A 21,662-nucleotide genomic window follows, 5' to 3' on the forward strand; every position below is an offset into this window, starting at 1 on the left:
CTATACTTCTATATATAGTTATTTGTTTTTGATCTTAATTATCCCCAGAACGGGTATTATGAGGTCATTTAATCCTTGCCGTTTTGAGGGTTCCATTGAACCTTGCGAATTCCTGTCAAATATTTTGGGGACCAGTCTGGTTAGAGGCTGTGGGCACCAGCTAGTCTCGGACCAGAATTTGGAAGGCTATTATTGGTGAACAGTGCACTGGGAAATCTTTTAAAAAGTACCCACAAACAATGGACAATTCCACTTTTACCAAATCTACCCCCAAAACCATAGACCTATTTGTTTTAGTGCTATTATTTTTGGTTTGTGTGGGGTAACAAACCACAATAATAGGCATTATATAGACCAGTTACCCTTTTCTAAAAATAGTAAAGATCAATCATCTTTAAAGCTGTGGCTCCATAGGCATTTCTATTGTTTTTTAGCAGTCGTGTGTAATTTCACATATAGCACACATTAGTTCCAAAATTTTAATTCGATATAACTGTAGCCAAAAAGGCAGCAAAATCTCCCTCAGTCTTGTGTTTCAGTCTGAGAAAACATTTTCCTTACATACCACTTGAAGAATAGTAATACATTACTCCTAGATTTTTTATAATTCTCTCATTTTCAAAGGATATCATAGTGACAATGTTAAGTGCTCTGCTACTCTAAGTTCTAGCTCTTTGTAACAAAACTTCCTGTGATTTAGTTTTTAGATGAAGCTGAAGTAGCATATAGGTTACACACTGGACTAGTTTACCTTATGCTAGTCTATTCAACTTGCAATTGTGGTATTCAATAGTAATTCTCAAACTATAATGCTACAAAGCAGCCAGAGAGCCATTTCAGAGTAAAGAGGGCCAGTCTGGGGATGTAATTTACCAATGTCGTCCTTGTACGAAGTCTAGAGTGCTCACTAAGAATTTTAATAGACTCGGAACAAACAGGTGTTGGACTGGGCTCTTTCTGCAGGGTCGCCAAAGATTTTGGCCTTCCTTTGCTGAAGCCATTTTTGCTGGCTTTCAGGATTCTGTACACTTTACTCCTGCTAAGCAGTGATAAAGGGCTTGTGATCTCCCTCTCAAACCTGGTAACATTGGCCTACACCTGAATGCTACATTTAATTTACTTATATGTCCCTGATGTATTGTACAACCTGTACATTAAATGCTACTACTGAGATGGAGCACTTGTTGTGCCACCCACTAATGTAGCATGATAAAGTCACAGCAGCATGTAGGGCAAATTTAAATTGCCATTTTGGTCTGGCAAAATAAACTTTTGTGCAGGTCTAAACATTCCCTTTTTAGCACTTTTAAATCACTCTGAAGGTAGGCACTAACGGCTCATTCGGGAGGTTGCATGGTATTTATAAATTACATTTTTGTTTAAGTTTTACATGTCCTGACAATGAAAAAGTCCTAAAGTCGTTTTTCACTTTAGCAAGGCTAACCGTCCTATAGACTAATACTGGGTTACCTTATTACAGTTAAAAGATAACTTCCAGTTGGGAACAGATAGAGAAATGCTTCTTCTACTGCTTTGAATTTAAAATCCTCTTTAGTGGTAAACTCAGATTTTAAGCTACTCTTCTGAAAATGTCACCGGAGGTGGAACAAAATATCAAAGATTAACTGGGCGAACTCCATCAACACCTCCTACCCAGCTACTACCACCAACCTCAAACAGGGAGTGACAAAATTTAACACCAATTGTGCAGACAGCATCATACCCATCAAGTGCAACATCCAGAGAAAATCCTCCATAAAGGTCAGCTGATACACCCAAGAATTCAGAACAGTGAAACGGGACAAAAAACTGTTGGGGAGAAGATGGGGCACCAGCAAGGACAGCTCCAACAGGGCCACCTTCAAGAACTTCCTCAACCTCTATCACCTCCTGCTGAGAACAACTTAGTAAAAAGAAATCTTGCTGCATACATCAAAACCAGTGCCTACACCACGGAACTATTAAATATCGTTAAAGAATTCTCCAATCTGACTGCCAGTAAAAACAGCATCATACCCTTACACGAGCTGTGCGACAACCTCGCCCACTTCTTCTACAAGATTGCAACCATATACAGGAACTTCAAACCCCATCCCACACCTGTGAACTTTCTAGACAGATAAGCCACCACCTTAACTGACATGAGCCACACATTGACCACCTGGAATATCCTCTCCACCTTCATCATGAAATCCATCCACTCAGGAGCTCCCACAGACCCATGCCCACACCACATCTTCAACCTCAGAAACAAAAGTATCGGCCAGGAACTCACCACCCTACTCAACACCTCTATCACCACAGCCACATTTCCAGATACCTGGGAACACACTGAAGTCAGATCACTACTCAAAAACCGCTTACCTGACCCCAGCAAACTCAAAAACTACTAGCCAATCTACCATTCCCAGCAAAAGTACTGGAAAAGATCATCAACAATCAACTCATGAAACACCTGGGAGCAGAACTAGCTACTCTACGCCACCCGATCTGGCTTCCGCAGCAATTACAGCACCAAAACTGCCCTGATCACAGCCACCGACGACATCCGAACCCTCCTCGACCAAGGAGAAACAGCAGCTTTAATCCTCTTTGACCTCTCGATAGCTTTCAACACCGTATCCCACCACGCGCTGATTAAAAGACTCCACCACATCAGCATCCATGGGGATGCACTCAGATGGATCCTTACCTTCATCACTGGAAGAACCCAGAGGATCCACCTCCCAACTTTCACATCTGAATTCAAGGAGATCCCCTGCGATGTCCCCCAGGGTTCATCCCTCAACCCCACACTCTTCAACACATATATGACGCCGCTAGCCAACATTGTTAGATCCCGCGGTCTCAACATAATTTCCTACGCAGAAGACACCCAACTCATCCTCTCACTCACTGTCGACCCCATCACCACCAGAATCAACTTCTACAGATGCAGGACAAACATTGCCGACTGGATGAAAAACAACTGCCTGCAGATGAACACAGACAAGATAAAAGTACAGGTTTTTGGCAACAGCAGCAACACATCGAACGACTCCTGGTGGCTATCAGACCTAGGACATGCACCAACTCCCTCCGACTACGCCAGAAACCTCGGAATCATAATTGACAACAAGCGCACCATGGAATCACTGATCAACACAGTCTTCTCAGCCTGGTTGCTCACTCTTCGCATGCTACATAAAATCTTCAAGTGGCTACTCCTTCACACGACACGCACCATGAGAGAGTCAAGTCAAGTCAAGTCAATAGATTTATATAGCGCGCTACATACCCAGAGGGTCTCAAGGCGCTTGAAGAAGGGTGGGGAGTTACTTGTCAAATATCCATGTTTTGAGTTGCTTTCTGAATGCTAGGTGGTTCTGAGTAAGGCGAAGGTGAGTGGGAAGTGAGTTCCAAGTTTTAGCTGCTAGGTAGGAGAAGGATCTACCTCCCATGGTGGTTTTGTTGATGCGAGGTACAGTGGCAAGGGCTTGGTTGGAGGATCGTAGCTGGCGGGAGGGGGTGTAGAAGGATAGTCGTGTGTTGAGGCATTCGGGTCCTATTTCGTAGAGTGCTTTGTGTGCGTGGGTTAGGAGCCGGAAAGTAATCCTCTTATTGACGGGGAGCCAGTGAAGGTTTTTCAGGTGATCAGAGATGTGATCTTTACGCAGGATGTCTAATATGAGCCTGGCTGAGGCGTTCTGGATGCGTTGTAGTTTTTTTTGGAGTTTTGCGGTGATGCCGGCGTAGAGGGTGTTTCCGTAGTCCAGTCGGCTTGTGACCAGAGCGTGGGTGACTGTTTTTCTAGTTTCGGTAGGGATCCAGCGAAATGTTTTTTTGAGCATGCGAAGAATGTTGAAGCAAGATGAAGAAACGGCGTTGACTTGTCTGTTCATCGAGAGTGAGGCATCCAGGATGACGCCCAGATTCCATGCGTGGTCCGTCGGGATGGGTGCTTTTCCAAGGGCCTCTGGCCACCAAGAGTCGTCCCAGGCGGAGGGGGAGGTACCTAAGATGAGGACTTCTGTTTTGTCTGAGTTCAGTTTCAGACTGCTGTGCTTCTTCGATTCGGCTACTTCTTTCATTCCTTCGTGTAGGTTGGTTTTGGCCGTGTTAGGGTCTCTGGTGAGTGATAGGATCAGTTGAGTGTCGTCGGCGTAGGAGATGATGTTGAGGTTATGTTGGCGTGCGATGGCCGCGAGGGGGCTCATGTAAACGTTGAAGAGGGTGGGACTGAGTGAGGACCCTTGGGGTACGCCGCAGATGACTTCAGTGGCCTCTGATTTGAATGGTGGAAGGCGGACTCTATGCGTTCTTCCGGAGAGGAACGAGGTGATCCATTCCAGTGCTTTTCCTTGGATTCCGATGTTTTTGAGGCGCTGTAGAAGGGTGCTATGGCAGATCGTGTCGAAGGCTGCGGAGAGGTCGTGGAGGATGAGGGCGACTGTGTCTCCATTGTCCAGTAAAGTTCGAATGTCGTCTGTTGCTGCGATGAGGGCGGTTTCGGTGCTGTGCTTGGCTCGGAAGCCGGATTGTGAAGAGTCGAGGGATTTGTTGGTTTCGAGGAATGCGGCGAGCTGGTTGTTGATAGCTTTCTCGATGACTTTGGCCGGGAATGGAAGGAGTGAGATAGGGCGATAGTTTTTGAGTTGGGTCAGCTGTGGGTTTCTTCAGGAGGGCGCTGAGTTCGGCATGTTTCCAGCTTTCCGGGAAGGTTGCGGAGTTGAGGGAGCAGTTGATGACATCTCGGAGGTGCGGTGCAATAATTGAGTCTGCTTTGTTAAAGATGTGGTGAGGGCAAGGGTCTGTGGGGGATCCTGAATGGATAGAGTTCATCAGACGGATGGTGTCCTCAGTGGAGATTGGCTTCCAGTCATTGAGGATGTTCAGGGGGGGTGGGGGTCCTGCAGTGGATTGGGTGGGTTGGTCTCCGGGTTGGTTGTCGAAGCTGTTGTGGATGTCTGCAATTTTGTTGTGGAAGAATGAGGCTAGGGAGTCGCAGAGGGCTTGAGAGGGGGTGATGTCGTTGGAGTTGGCTGAGGGGTTGGTAAATTCCTTGACGATGTTGAATAATTCCTTGCTGTTGTGAGCGTTGTTATCTAGACGGTCCTTGAAGGCTGTTTTCTTGGCGTTTCGGATTAGTTGGTGGTGTATGCGGGTGGCGTTTTTGAAGGCATCTTTGGTGCTGGTGGTTGGGTCTTTTTTCCAGGCCTTCTCGAGGGAGCGACAGAGTTTCTTGGATTTCTTAAGGTCATCGTTGAACCAGGAGGCCTTCTTGCTGCCTGGTTTTATTTGTCGTTTTTTCAGTGGTGCTAGGGTGTCGGCGCAGTTGGATAACCATTGGGTGAGGTTGGTGGCTGCTTGGTCTGGGTTTGAGGAGTGGGCGGGGGGGTTTTGAAGAAGCGATGAGGAGATCTGGTCGATGGTGATTTTGTTCCAGTTTCTTTGCAGAGTGGGATGGTGGTGGTTGTTGGATGTGGGCTTGATGTAGGTGAAGTGAACGCAGCTGTGGTCAGTCCAGAGGAGAGCTGTGGTGTGGCTGAAGGAGACATGTTTGCTGGAGGTGAAGATAGGGTCGAGTGTGTGACCTGCGATGTGGGTGGAGGTAGAGACAAGTTGTTTAAGTCCGAGGTTTGCGAGGTTGTCCAAAAGTGTGGTGGTGTTGCGGTTGTTGTTCTTTTCAAGGTGAAAGTTGAGGTCTCCCAAAAGGATGTATTCCTCGGAGGGGAGTGCGTGTGGAGTGATGAAGTCCGTGATGTCTTCACTAAATTGTGCGCGGGGTCCTGGTGGCCTGTAAAGGAGGGTGCCTCTGAGTGTGGTCTTGGGGTCGATGTGGATCTGGAAGTGAAGGTGTTCAGAGTTGGCGAGATTGACGTCTGAGCTGGTTGAGATGCGGATGGATTTCTTATGGACGATAGCGATGCCTCCTCCTGTGTGTCCGGTACGGTCCTTGCGAATGATCTTATAGCCTTCCGGGATGGCAATGGTGATGTCTGGGGCTGATGAGGCATTCATCCATGTTTCTGTTAGGAAGGCGACGTCCGGAGAGATGGTGTCGAGTAGATTCCAGAGGTCGATGGCGTGTCTGTGGACCGAGCGGGTGTTGAGCAGGATGCATTGTAGGTGGTTGGGATTGGATATCTGTTGTGTGTTCGTAGATGAGGAGTTGTTATTGGTGCCGTCGAACTTGCAGGAGTAGCAGGAAAAGGGTCCATGGGTGTGTCCAGGAGCGGCTTGGACGCAGTTGGGGGAACGGCCGGGGTTAAGGGCTAGGAGGGTGGTGGCATCGTAAGTAATGCGGTAGGGGTGGGCATTACGAGGACCAGGGGGTCTGGCGCTGGGCGCGGTCCAGGCGCGGACGGGCGTAGACGGGCTTACCTTTGGCGCACCTTCGGCGCGAATGGGGCGCGGTCGCTGCGCGTAGACGCTGCGCGCAGATATTCCTGTCATAAATGGTGGTGAGGGGGGAGGGGTGAGGGCGGGTCAGCTGGGAAGGCGGGAGCGGGGTGGAGACTAGGGCAGGGCGATCAACAACAACACAACAACAAAATGGCCGGCGGCCTTACGGGATCGATCAGCTGGACTGTGCCTGCCGAAATCAACCGCGTCCTCTGTGACACACAGCGCAGCAAAGCGGCAAATGAACTGCGATGTCAGGCAGGTAGCAGCGGCCGGGGCAAGCAGCAGAGCGGCGCCAAACAGACCAAGTGATTTCAAAGCAGCAATTACAAATGCGCACAGATATCAGCAATAGCGCGATGCAGACAAGTCAGGCACCGTCAAGCAGCAGTGCACAAGTGGCCAAAGCAGGCAGCGGAGCTGCGAAATGATTCTCAGCTGAGAGGCAAGGCGGGTCAGGGAGCAGCGTGGGGAGCGTCCGTGTCCGCAGGCAACGCCCCCAATGTAGGAAACGCTGCACACCTCCTAGAGAGACTACAGACCAAACAGATTCGTAGCAGCCAGAATAATCCTTGGTCTTCCCTGACGAACACATATCTCACCCCACCTCAGTCAACTTCACTGGCTCCCCGTACAGAAGATATATACTACCTGAACCCTCTTTACCAATAGGACAGGCATATAATGATTAAAAAGGGCCTTGGGAACCTTGCAGGTAACTGAATGGCACACATACAGGGTATTCGAGCCACTTACATAACCACTCAATACTAAACAAACAGGCCTTACAAGACCTAAGAGAAGTGCCAAATTAAGGGTCAATGGAGGACTCTAACATAATCCACCCTGCAAGTTCTTAATAGTCACATTCCCAGAGTCAAGACTTCCTGTAATGAGCAAACGGGTGATAACACAGTGTATCTTGGCAAACCTCTTCCCTTGACGCCTCATAAAGTTAAACATATAAAGGAAGAGTGTAACAGAGTCTACCTGGGCAGATCACGGATTCCTTCTCACTCTTTTTCTGCAAGTGGTAGCTCTACTGGATCCAAAAGATCTCAAAGGGGGCCACCTCCTGCCACAACCAGTGTGGGAAATCGGATTCAGAGCATAAAAGAAGAATGACCAACATACAAAATGGGACATGCAGATCTAATCAGAGATGTCAGCATAACACAAAATAAGAAAATGCGCGTCCATCTCACAAAATTTCTAATACTTCACACCACTAAGCAATGCTTCTCATTACACAAAAGGTACCTCTGTGGTCATCAAGTACGACATGGAAACACTTCCCACACAGGCTACAGGCAAAAACAATACACTTCCAATCATACACCTACACAGAATAGTGTGCTGCCCTGTCCGTGTGGGTACTCGTTTTAGTGCCCCTTATAAGGATAGGACGTTCTATAAAAATGCTGTAACAATACAATGTGTGAGGTGAGGAGGAGAGCATGGGGACTTTTACGGTCGCATAGCTAAAAATAACTCCGGGATTTTGTGGCGTTTGATAGGTTTTGAATGATAAAAACAAACTGTACATATCAGAACTATTTTAAGGGAATGCTTTAATATCTTATGTAAAAGTATGTATAACACTCAATTCCTTTGATTTTATGGTGATATCTGGCCACTGCTTGTATCGTCTACACCGTATGACCTATGTCTTTGCTTTTCCTCTACCATTTTGAAATGTTTTCTTTTACTTTTTTACAGAATGCTTTACAAAAACCTCGCTGGCAAAGCCAATAGCTTGGCACTCTCGTTATGAAAATAAGACCTATTGGCTTTGCCAAAGCTTGTTTTAACTGTTAGTAATAAGCAGGCAGGATTTGTGAATGTAACAGTCGCACTTTCCTATACAGAAACCATAGCTTGGCACTCTCGTTATGAAAATAAGACCTATTGGCTTTGCCAAAGCTTGTTTTAACTGTTAGTAATAAGCAGGCAGGATTTGTGAATGTAACAGTCGCACTTTCCTATACAGAATCCAGTTTCAGTGGCAAAGATTAATTGTGATGTTTTGTCAAAGTATACGAGAGAACATTTACAAACAATAAAACCCAGATAAGTATATATATATGTTTCTCAACAAACCTTCTCAACTGCACTCAATCATGAAACCTATCTCAATATTTAAAAAAATTAAGCATTATTTACTGTTAATACAAGCTGTATTACACTTCACAAACATAAAATGTCACTTACATCAATTATAGGTGGATATACGCCAAAATATTTAATTGCTTTAATACACTTTAAATGTACAAAAAGTATGACACAGTGGTCGCTAAAAGCACATCTGAAAAAAATCTGTTTGAGAAACTGTGTAACTACCTTCCTAGCTAAATTAATAGCTCCGTATTTAGAACAGCCTTACTCACATGACTGGAAACAATGGTACTACTATACATTCACTTTTACGTTTCCCTTACAGGGTCTAACACAAATAAGTCTCCTGCAGGAAGCAGACATAGCGTTTTGTACAAAAAATAAATTATGGCAAATCCAGCTCCTCTCTTTTTAAGCTTAGTGGGCAAAATCGAATTGGACAAATAAATACATGAAAAGTAAATATTTTACAGGGACATTTTCGAGTCCATTATCATATTAAATGATCTGTTCTCACGCCTTAGCTAGTTCACTTTTATTCATATATCAGTTTTCACAGAATTACATGCAAGAATGTATACTCTGTTCGATGGTTTCAGACTTCGTATCTTAGGACCAAATAATCACTTAAACGTACTTTCCAGCTATTTTCCATTTAAAGAAAAGCGTGTGAGCCTTTATAAATCCCAACAGCTTGGTCAGTGAAAGTCAAATGCTGAAAAATGCAGGCCTTTTTTTTTTATATTTGACAAACAAACTTCCATGCACTATTTTTTTGAATTTGAGTTGTCCATATCTTCTTGAAAAAGTAGTTTTGTGCAGCACACTGGAAAAACACGCATAACGAGAATAGGAGTACTACATAACCTTATTGACTACACAAGCACTGCCTGCAAGCTTTGCAACCACAACTCCCCCAACAGCCAATCGTTTAATAACACCATGCCAACATCATGTACATGCGTGTAGCAGCAGTCCGGCCCTCAAAAGAAGAAGCGGTACAAGGAATGCATGTACTTAGCTTTAGTTAACAACGGGACAGCGCCAGGGTCACTCCCGCACGCAGAGCCCACCGTACAGAAGATGGCCGCCGGCGCTCCCAGCATCCTTCAGTGGGTCACGTGGTCATAACCACTAGAGCGCTACACCACAATGCAGTCTTTTCCAAGCTGGTATCATGGTTTCATCATAAAAAGCACAAGTTTTCATTCTTTGATCAACTTACACACAAGGGTAAAGGGATATGAAGAATATGAAAGAATAGGTTTCACAATCTCCTCCAGCCTATATAGCACATATGGAATTGAGTATGTACCATCTGGAAGATAGCTTGGCAATCACACCCGTCCAGCTGTGTCATTCTATTTGGAGTAAAGAAGAGACCAAGTTCACCAAAGCTATGATAAGGGATTGTCTAAGCATAGACATTGCACTGAGAATCCTGTGGAACTCTTATATCTTCAGAAGCACAGCCCAAATGAACAGACCGCCATCATTTAATGAACTTGACAGCCTAACATCCTATAGCAAAAGGGAATGAAGACTTTCATTACACTTACAGTTCATGCCAGGCCTGCCAATTACAGTATCCAACTGCAGTGGTCAGATACCTAGCTGTGGCACATACTGAGGGCATCTAGAGTACCTTACAATTACATCTAACACCCAACATTGATTTGTTCTGACACAACTGAGATAGGGTATATTTCATGTTTTGGTAGGCTTCCCACAAGTAAAATAATGGCCCAAGGCAGCTGTTGAATATCCACGTGATGGATGATCCACCCAAACAACAATTCATTATATGCTTTTCTATTGCTTTTATACTGGAATCAGGAAACTATCTAACACTACTGTTTTTTAGCTAAGTGTATCAGGAACTAAAAAGATGTTTTCTATACCTATGTTCTATGGAGGAGCCTTCTATTCATTTAAATGTTGCCTCCTTTATATGGAAAGCCATATTCCTTAAGAATCATCTTAACTACTTGCATCAACCCCTCCTGTAATATTCTTATGTGACTCCCTAATGGTCCAAACCTTTATCTACTTCCACTGTGAGCTTAGTGCCTAATTGTGGGGCAACAGCCGGGCAGATTAGCCATATTGTTCTATTCCTGGGAAGGCACCAGCATGATCTCGTCGGACTCAAAGTTCACAGTGCTGCAGTGATGATCAGAGCGATGTTCAGGTGGTTTACAACTTTCTTTTATATTACCCTAGCACACTATAGAGAGAGGTTTTTGTTCTTATAGAGCCCAGTGGCAAACCAATGATCACCTCAATGTGGAAATTTACTACCTCCTGACAGGTTTTATTTAACCCTACATCAACGCAACAACCTGCAGTTTGCAAATTGAACTTTATAATAAATTGGATGACTTCACGCTCTGCAAATGCTAGTCTATGCTGTTGTCTTGTTAAGCCGAATGAGCAGAGGAACATGTCATGACCAGTGTAACATCCTGTATTACTCTGATTTTACTGTTTTCAATTTGCTACCTTAGCTTATATTCTGCACTTTACATTTTGTATTTTATATTGACATCCTTTGCTTAGGGGTTGTTAAATATTTTCAATGCATCGTGCCATATTTTGCACTCTCTATGTCAGATGTAGCACTGATATGACAAGGACTCTTCCTCTGGGGTGTGTGAATTGTTATTTGCACTTTCATGGTTTATCTCAAACAGAATAAAGACCTCAAATCGAATCAAATAACTTGCAGTCGCTCAGAAGTAGCAATAAAGTGCTGCAGTCTTAAAGGGAGCTTGAATCCTAGCTAGGGTAATGCAGTGGCCAGATAGGAAGTGCAAATTGGTGATTTACATTGCAGTACATCAGACAAATAATCAAGATTCCTTATGCTACCTTTTAAAACAACTATGACATGTAGAATGCAGATTCCTCTTACTACAAGGAGTACCCACTAATAAAGTATACGGACTGTTCAATTATTAGAGGGATTTAAAAATGGTCCAAGAGAGGATCATATTTAATCCATCCAGCTATTTTTAATGAGAAGCACTAGCCCAATTGTCATAAGGCATGGTGTAAAATTCTTTTGTACAGGGGAAAAAAATCAGATTAGAAATGCACCAATCAACAAATAAATAAAACAATGAATGTTACAAATTTATAATTCAATTTCTTACACTTCGCAACTTAATAAAAATAAGTAAAAAACGGTATGCTTAAGCCTGCTTTCTGTTTTGAGAAAAACGAATTACAGCAAACTATCCATCATCACATTATCCTTACCTTATTTCTTTCCTGTGTCCCATCGGGGCTTATTCGAAATGACCCTACTTCTACAGTCTTCTTTGGGTTTACTTTACTCAATACATGTTGAAGTTCATCTACCAGCGCCCTGCAAGCTATAGAGAAAAAAGCACATCCTTAATTTCATGGTTTAGACGGAATGTTTAATACTGGAATTCAATTATTATATTAGATATGAATCAGTGATGAAATATTACAGAACAAATTTTAAAAAAGATCTACGTTAACTCTAAAGCTGTATTTTTGTTTTTTACGGAGGACCCAGGTGGCACAACTGTAAAGAATCCAAAATTGTATTTTTGCAGAATGTTACCTTTTACAGAAAGACAAAACTATACACTAGAGTAATTTAGTACTATGATAACAAGTTATAGGGAATGGTAAACTCAACAATAAGTTCCATCAGGTTGCCAACTATCAGTCTGAATGAAGATGCCAAAGAAAGCAAACAAACTGTGAAGTACTTTCCAACAAAAAAAGTTATGTTTTTACTTTCATTGTAGCTGTCACACCTTTGAACATTGTAGACAGTAGAATGTAAACCATTACCACAGGAGAGCCTGAAATGGTAGTTGATCGTAATGAAAATTAATAAAGGGACTCTGTCATTCGTTCACACAAAACAGAGTACATCAGTGAGTTATAAAATTACATGTATGATTTTTGTAAAATTTCCTCATTCTTTTGGAAGTCACAGAGCATACACATGAATAAAAAAAAAACATATAGCTTTCCAGAAGAATACTATGCATTTTGGTAAAGGCATCAACATATCAACATGGTTTCAATACACCTGCTACCAGGAAAGATTAAACATGCTCAGAAAACAGACACATCTTTAGTGTGAGCAGTAAAACATTATATTGATAAAATGAACCTATAGTCTAGTGAAAGATCTTTCCACCCTGTGGAAGCCAACATAGAAAAGTGGGGGCCTCCTATCTGTGATTTTCTAAAATGGATGTTAGATCACAAAAGTGTTGATATAGGCATGATGGGGCATCAAGAAGTGTACAGCAGGAGGCTATTTTCAGGAAAATTGGGTACTGTAAATAGAATACATTTATGCCTGTTAAGGAGGAAATGAAATGTGAGGAAATTGTGCTACCGCAGACATTAGTAGCAAGCAATACAGAGCAATACGAGGTTAAAGAGCAATATATGACTTGCTTTCATAAAGATGCAGTGTAAGTTAACGTTCACCAGAAAGCAAAGCAGATTTTCAGTTAACTGGAAAAAGATGTTTACAAGCCTTGAAGAGATTATAATCACAGCACACAAGCAGAGTCCATACTCGTTGTTAATTGAGACGTGGTTCCGAACATTTTGGTCAAAGGTGACTTTAGTCTAAAGCATAGAGAGTCCGGAATAGTATCCCAGTGTCCAGGTAGGCAGAGTTAGAAAGCAGTTCTCCCAGGCGTGCTACGAGACAGCACTAACATCCAAAAAGGTTCGCAACTGCGAGCGGGGGCCGCGAGTCGTGATAAGGACCAGTGGGGCGGGGGCAGGAAGAGTCACCAGGTGCGGCCGATGGAGTGGCGCAAAGACTGCTGGGACTCGCAGTCCCGCTCCGTACACCTCCTCGAAGCAATCAGCCCCAAATGTCCGGAAGAGTACCCCAGTGTCCAGGTAGGCAGAGTTAGAAAGCAGTTCTCCCAGGTGTGTTATGAGACAGCACTGAGTATGTCTTAGTAAGTCTTACTAATATGTCTAATATACAGTTCAAATGTTCATAGAGAGTCAGATAAGAAGCCTTTGGAACAGAGTAATATAAAAATGAACACACTTGGGGAAAGAAGGTTAATGTTTCAATAAAGGTTTGTTAGAACCATGATAAAGAGAATGTAGAGAAAAAGTTACAAGGTTAAAAAAACACGGGTGATGTGATGGTTATGTAAAAGTATATTATAAACGCATGCATTCTTTGACCTGTTATTGACTTTTTTAGACAATTGTACTTAGGTCATCACTTTTTCGACTATATAAGCAGCTGCCTGCGAGTATCAAATTGAGACCAGCTTTTTCAGCTCTACGTAGGTGACAGATCTCACGGCTGTAATGAAAAAAACTACTTTTGCCTTGCCTAGAAAAGTCTTGTCTCTTTCTTTTATTTCAGTTTCCCCTCAACATGCATGAGGCATTAAAACCTTAAACTTGATCTGAGTTCTGGTTCTGAGTCAGTGAAGACCTTTTATAAGAGACTTGGCATGACAGTAGCAAAAGGCATTTAGAATCATGGTTGCCACTGGATATTGAATCACTTGTACTTTTTGGAGACAGAATTGCTGCAATCCTAAATCAAGAGAGCTGCTATTACTCAGTGCGGATCCACTTGTAGCCAGACTAGCATCATGTTTTCTGACCGAGGTCAGGAAATACAGAACTTTATTTAGTCTTCAAAGGGGATTAGTACAGTAGGAAATTATAGCAGACACCTGGAAAGGCTAATGAAAAAATCATGGAAACTGGAGTTGGCCTCCTTCCATCAAACAGAAATAAATAGAACTTGTGAGAAATGGTGTTGTCGGGTGAGGGCCTACTCAAGCAACAGCCACAATTCTTGTCAGGGTGAACCACAAAAAGTCACTAAATTAACCTCTGGTAGCTATGCACAAAAGCAGTCAGGCTTAACTTAGAGACAATGTGTAAAGTATTTACACATCACTGGGGCGCTAGGTGGCGCCAGACCAAGATAGCCGCACTGCCGTGAGGCTCCCGCCGGACTGAGCGCTTTTCAACATCCTTCAGCCATCCTGACCGGGTAAACTGCTCAAGCATCGCACCGCTGCCTCCGCTACACCTGGCCGATCACAGCGGTGCCTCTCCTGGCCGGAGACTCCCGTCTGGTGCACGGTCGGCGGTCATTGAGGACTGACCTTGCTGCGGAGCTGGAGGCGGTGCTCTCGTGCGACGGCCCGGGCCGCCGTGAATGGCCGCAGCTTTGCGGCCTACCCGGCGCTGCCGGGAGATCTTTACCTGCTGGAAGGCGCCCGCAGATCTGATCGCCGGAGCCTTCCTTCACGCCCGGGGGGGCCCCAACGTACACCTCAGGTGAGCGCGGCCTCAGTCTACTCTCGTCTCCCTGCCGCTGCATCCTCCCCCCCCCCCCCCCCCCCCTGGCGCTGTGTTGGCTCCGCATCGCGCTTCCCGCCCCAGGAGCCTGGCTGCCACCTGCAAACACAGGTCTTACACCCCCTGAGCCTGGGATTCCTCTCTTCACCTCGCGGCCATCACCGCCTTCAATTACAGCTCCGAGGTTGCGGTCCCTCTTCCTGCCGGGGACGCTGCCTGTCCCCTCGCCACGCCGACTGGTGGCTCCTTTGTCCCCTGGCCACGTGGCTGGCACCCCCCACGGACACAAGGCCTGCTGCTCGTTTGCGGATCCTGCTGTCGCCCTTGCGGTAGCCCTGTCACTGATGCCTGGTCATTTTCAATTGGGGGCTCCCTGTTAACCCCGCTGTATTTTTGCTCCCTTTCAACCAAGTCTGCATCGGCGCTGTGCCGCCACGGTGTGCCTCTCGCCCTATCTACCGGCCTCTCCACACCTTGTTGCCCCCCCAGGGGCGATCTGCACGGAGGGGTTCCCTCCCCTCCCCCCCCGGGTGGAGGGCCACACGCTACATCGTCTTCTTTTTGCTGGTCTTGCCTGGGGCCGGGCGGTGCTGCTGCAGAGCACGCGGTCGGCGCTACCTGTTGTTATTGCGTGAGACGCCAGTCCGCAATACTGCTGCCGCCCTGGACTTGCACCTCTTGACTGCTGGACCTGCCTGGAACCCTTCCTCTTTTCATCTGGCGCCTGCTGCTCCCATTGCGTCCCACCAGTGTCAGTCCCGTTGGCCGAGTCGAGGGTGGCCCGTTCCTCCCTCTCTGTCTGGACCCTCTTACGACCTGGAGTCCACCCCTCATATAACGTCGCGGACACCCAGGCGAGATATGGGCCGCAACGATGCTCGCCAGTCCAAAATTCCATTCGAAGCTAAAAAAGCTCCCAAAACTGCGCCAGAGACTGAAGGCAGTCCTACGTCCTCGGCCCCGCAGGAGGAGGACTGGAAGACACTCTTGCTGGACATGAGGCAAAGCCTATCCACGATAGACTCCAAAATTGACTCCATAAACCTGCGCATGGACAAAGTAGTGACCAAGCTGGAGCAACATGACACTCGCATTAAGGAGTCAGAAGACAGGATTTCGGTTCTGGAAGATGGCGCTGCTTCGACTAGCAAACAGGTCACTCAAATGGACAAGCTGCTCAAACTCATTGCAGACAAGAATGAGGATTTGGAAGCTCGCTCCCGCCGTAATAATGTTCGTATTTTAGGCCTTGCGGAGTCCACCAACACTGGCAAGATGGAGACCTTTGTAGAGACTGTAGTCACTGACCTGTTTGGTAAAGGATCCTTCTCCTCACATCTCATCGTCGAGAGGGCCCACAGATCCCTGGCAGCTCGCCCTCCTCCTGGAGCCCAACCACGTCCCATCATTGTGCGCTTTCTAATCTAGGTCTCCTTCACCCATGTCACAACAAGACTGAATTGTCATACTGGGATGTTGATCCAATTAGAGCTGCGATCTATACCCTGTGCCTATGTGTAGCCTGATTTCTAGTACTTTAGATGAGATGCTTGATCTGTACGAATCCCACCGGTCTTTCGTATCCCTTTAGCGCTCGGTCGCCCACTACCGCCCCACGCTAGGCGTCCGGGGTACACCCGACTGCCTGTGGGTGCAAATAGGGAGGTGGTTGGCTGGTTTAGCGCCCCTAGTCTTGGTCCCCCGATGGGCGAACCCCCAAGCTCCCCATCCCTTCTCAGGGTTGGGGCAAGTGTAGTATCTGGTATACTCTTTGGTTTGTTATGTTTCTGGGTAGGTGGGTGGTTGTTGTATACCCGGCTAGTTAGGGTTGCCGGTGTGGGTGGGATGGTGCTTCGAACTTGCTACTGTTATTGCAAGGTTTGACATGTTTCTTTTGGGTGGGGTCTGCGGGGGGATTTTGGGGGGTAACTGTCCTATCCATGCCATCAATTGTGCTTTGGTCTTGGCTCGCGCCATCATATACTACATGATTCGATACATGTCTGAATGGGTGACGTAGAGGGTACACAACCATCACACCAGTTTCGTCTAGCCTCTTGGAATGTTCGAGGGCTAAATAACCCCAGGAAAAAGAGGCAAATTCTGGGATACCTTGACAGACAAGGCGTGTCAATAGCCATGCTCCAGGAAACTCACCTGCTGCCTGATAGCTCTCCCTTATTCGCCTCCAGGTGGGCCTCCTGCAAGGTTTTCTCTTCCTACTCCAATTTTTTTTGAGGGGTCACAATCTTGGTCAGACGAGGGGTGAGGTTTACACCTGCTGGTACGGAAGCTGATTCTTGCGGCAGGTACTGCATGGTCTGGGGGAAACTACACTCGCACACAGTCCTTTTCGCCTGCTACTATGGCCCCAACTCCGACGACACCTCTTCGCTTCTCACAATGTGGGGCAAAATCCAAACATTGGGCATAGGTTGTGTTATATTGGGTGGGGACTTTAATACTGCCATAGACCCTCGCCTGGACAGATCTGTCCCCCAGGCCTCACACTACTCCTATCCCCAACGCATTCTGTCCTCCATTGTTGCTGAACACAACTACATCGACGCCTGGAGACACCTACACCCGTCCCTCAAACAGGGCACTCATTACTCTGCCGTGCACTCTACGTGGGCACGTCTAGACTATGTGCTCCTTTCGGCAGGCCTTGCTCCCTGGTTGGTTACCGCCCTACACCTTGCCAGAACCTTCTCAGATCATTCCCCGGTCCTAATATTGCTACGTCTGTGTAACGGCGGGACCAGAAATGGGCAGGAGACGTGTTTTAGTTACTCTGGCTTTTAATTGTTCATACAGCGCATCAGTACAGGTCTTTCTGACAATGGGCCTCCGGGGAGATCGGCTTCTCTCTCGGGGTGGTTTCCTTCGGGTTCCCTCGTCTTTCCGCTGGACCGGACTCCGTCGCTCAGGGGGATCTGGAGGCTCCGTGCTGGCCGCCCACGCCGAGGCCGAAGGGGAGAAAGGAAACGAGAGGCAGGTATCAGTAAGGTGTCGTTGTTACTGCTGTGAACACAGGGAAGGGGGTGTGAGGGAAAGGGTTAGATAAGTGCAACTGTGCTCTGGGTTTACAATCAAGGAGGAGGGCGAGTGCTCGTGCTTTCCCCCCTGGGGACCTCCCTCAGGTTCCTCCCCCCTCGGCCCGTTAATCGTCGGGCTTTATCCGAAAACCACCCCAGGAAGCGTTCACGTACCTCCGTGAGCCGTACCCCTCCTGGCGTACGGCTGGGCGACGCGTGGTGTTGGCCTCCAGGCTTTCCCTGTTCTTCCGTGGGTGTCTCGACGTCTCTTTCCTCCTGCCAGGCTCGGTTCTCGCTGCTCTCGGGTACAAACTCCCAGGACCTCTCTTGATCCGCCGGTTCTCCCCACTGGATCGCGGACTCGTCGATCCTCCCGGTGATGGTGCTCCGCCGATCCTCGCTCTCTCCACTTTCTCCGCTCCTCCGCTCCGCTCTTCTCTCTCGTCCTTCTTCTCTCTGTTCCTCAACGCTGCTTCCCGCCTCTCCGCTCCTCTTCACTCTGACCTCTCCTCCGGTGTATAGACACACCTGAGGTTGGGCGTTCTCTTCTTTTAACCACCTGTGTGACTCCTCCCCTTCTGGACCTCCGGGCTCGTTAAAGGGCCATACGTCCTCTTCGTCGCAACTGTAGGAGTCGGGGCTGTACCACTCCGAATACTGCGTGGGCTGTGGAAATAAGAGGGGGGGTCACATCGGGTTAGTTCGCGCCCTGTTGCGGGGCCACCCTGGGGGACCCCGTTACAGTCTGCCCACTGAGGTCTCCCTTTACCTGAGCTGGCGCCTCAACCCTGCCCATTTCACAGACTCTGCCTTTAGGGCAGAACTCGGACAGGATATCCAAGACTTCTTTGAGCGCAATATATGGTCGGTGTCGAATCTCACAACGGTTTGGGAGGCCTTTAAGGTCACGGTGCGAGGCTGGTGCATCGCTAAGGGGGGAGGGGTCCTTAAATCTCTACGAGATGAGTTGCGTAAGCTAGAATCCGAACTTCGCGAACTGGAACAAAGCAGAACCCGCGACGCTCGGGGAAACACTACCAATGCCCTGCTCAGGGACAAGCTGAACGAATACACAGAAGCCGCAGCTAGGGAGTGTAAGTTCCTCGGAAAACAGCACACTGCACGTATTTTTGGCGAGGGGGACAGACCGGGTAGGGCGCTCGCATCTGCCATTCGAGCCTCTCGATATAAAAATTTCGTCTCAATATTACTGGACGAACACCTACTTCCACAACGAGATCTCACAGAACAACTCCGCATCCTCACGAGCCATTATTCCACTCTCTACACCAAAGGTTGGCCCCCATCGAGCTACGTCCATACCTGGAGGACACGGCCATTGCATGGCTTGGTCCGTCTCAGCAAAAATTCCTGCACCATATACTTGAGGTGGACGAAATAAAAGATGCCATCATGTCCACGAAGTCGGGCAAATCACCGGGGTCTGACGGGTTACCAATTGACTTTTACAAGGCCTACATCCATATTCTGGCCCTGATACTGCAGCAAGTTTACTACTCTGCCCTAGAAGAGGGTACTCTGCCGCCTACAATGCGCGAAGCCCTCATAACGTCCCTCCTAAAACCAGGCAAACCACCGGAGCACTGCGACTCCTATAGACCCCTTTCTTTGCTCAACACCGATGTAAAAATTTTAGCGAAGGTACTAGCGTCGCACCTCAACCTTTTGATGGAACGCTTGGTCTTGCCGGACTAAGCAGGCTTTGTCCCCAACAGAGCGACATTCATAATTTGCGTACCCTTCAAGCAGTACTACAAGATATTAACCCCCATTGTGAGGCAGCTGCGGTTTTCCTTGACGCTACCAAAGCGTTCGATTCCCTTGAGTGGGATTACCTTCAGGCTCTTCTTGAGCGAATGGGCATTCCATATAGCTTTCTGGATTGGATCAAATTACTTTATTGCAACCCCACGGCTTCAGTCCTGCTAAATGGTGCCAGGTCATCTCCCTTTCAGATCCAGAGAGGTACCAGACAGGGGTGCCCTCTCTCCCCTGCCCTCTTTGCGATCGCCATTGAGCCGTTAGCGGCCAAACTCCGACAACACCATAATCACCGATCCCTCATATACCCGGAGCGCCAGCTCCTCGTCGCACTGTATGCCGACGACATGACTTTGTATGTTGATGAGCCGAAAAACAACCTCAATCCCTTGCTACGTGAAATTACTAAATTTGGTGCCATATCTGGTATACAAATTAATTGGTCTAAATCTGCCCTATTCCCCTTAACTGATAAGACCGCGCAATTCCCCCTGGACTACCCTTTGATATGGGAAACTGAGGAACTAAAATACCTCGGTATCATCGTTTCACGGAACCGTGAGGCTCTCATTAGGGCCAACTATGGCACAGTCTTGGATAAACTGTCCGACAACATCACAAAGTGGATCCACCTCCCACTTTCAATGGCGGGACGCATCTCCCTGATTAAGATGGTGGTCCTTCCCAAGCTGCTGTATCTCTTCACCAACATTCCATACAGCCCAGGCCCCCACTTTTTCTGTGCCCTCAACTTCCAAATGACGCGCCTTATATGGGGTGGCAAACAAGCCAGGATTAGCCTGAAGACCCTCATGTTACTGTATCATCAAGGTGGGTTTTATGTCCCCAACTTTCAACGGTATTACGACTGTGCCCAGTGTCACTTCGCAGCGTACTGGTTTCATCCTCCTCCTTTCATGGCCCATTTGGCGGTGGAGGACGGATATATGCGGCCTCTGCAGCCATCGGGTTATTTATACACTACCACGCGTGTCATAGACCGAGGCCCGACTACGGTGGACTGCACCGTTCAGGCATGGAAACGCCTGGCGGACCACATGGAGGTCGAGTTCCTATACTCTCCATGTATGCCTCTTGCGCATGACCCGCGTCTGCGGATCTCCTGCGAGGAAATTGGCCGTAAACTACTTGCGAAATTGGCGCTGCATACATGGGGAGATCTTTACCTCCAAGGGCAGTTCCGTACATCAGCACAATTCTTTGGAGAGTATCCCCCTATATTATGGATACGTTCCTTTATGTCCGACTTCGGCAGAATGCCAAAGCTGTCACTCCTGCCTTCCCTGATGAGCCAGATACCTTTGCACCCCTCCACAACCTGTTACAAAAGGACACCCCCAAACATGCTGTGTCTATGCTATACAAACACGTGCAACCTGCCCCGTCACCCCCACCGTTAAAAGCTCGTAGTGATTGGGATAAAGACCTCGACGCACCGCTATCGGACGAACAATGGGAGGACAGCTGCTCACACACAAATACAGTGACAGGTAATGCCCTTCTACGACTAATTCATTTCAAATTATTGCACAGACTGTATTATACCCCCTACAAATTGTTCCGTTTCGGCCTACGAGACAACGACAAATGCCTCAGATGCAGGAGCGAGGGTGCTGACTTTTTCCATCTGGCGTGGACGTGCCCAGCGGTTGCAGTGTACTGGCGCGAGATATTTAGTGCCTTGTCAGATATGGTCGGGGGTAGCTGTTGACCCCTGTCCTAGGGTTGCCTTGCTGGGCCATGCTGTCCCTACGCTAAAATCACACAGGAAATTTTTCGTACTGAGCCTCCTGTTAGCTAAGCGCCAAGTGGCATGTAGATGGGGCAGGGGCTGAGCGCCTAAATTCAAGACGTAGCTACCCACAATGTTCACTTGGCAAGATCAACTCCATAACTATGCCGAACTCTTACCACACAAATATCGCCCCAAGGATCTTTGGGGTCCCCTCACTTCCTACCTCCTCCGCC

At 47.2% G+C, this 21,662-nt stretch overlaps 1 protein-coding gene across 4 annotated transcripts in view; it reads right to left on the reverse strand.

Annotated features, from left to right (window-relative positions):
* The window catches only part of CNPY1 (canopy FGF signaling regulator 1), a 365,573-nt gene that overhangs the window by 163,180 nt on the left and 180,731 nt on the right, over positions 1 to 21,662 (reverse strand). For all 4 annotated transcript variants that reach the window (XM_086941482.1, XM_086941484.1, XM_086941483.1 and 1 more), the window contains exon 3: positions 11,761 to 11,876. In XM_086941482.1, coding sequence (XP_086797608.1) covers positions 11,761 to 11,876 — 116 coding nt within the window. The remainder of the gene's footprint in view (positions 1 to 11,760; positions 11,877 to 21,662) is intronic.

This window comes from Lissotriton vulgaris, chromosome 10 (assembly GCF_964263255.1).
Source record: "Lissotriton vulgaris chromosome 10, aLisVul1.2, whole genome shotgun sequence".
Classification (NCBI taxonomy): Eukaryota; Metazoa; Chordata; class Amphibia; order Caudata; family Salamandridae; genus Lissotriton; species Lissotriton vulgaris.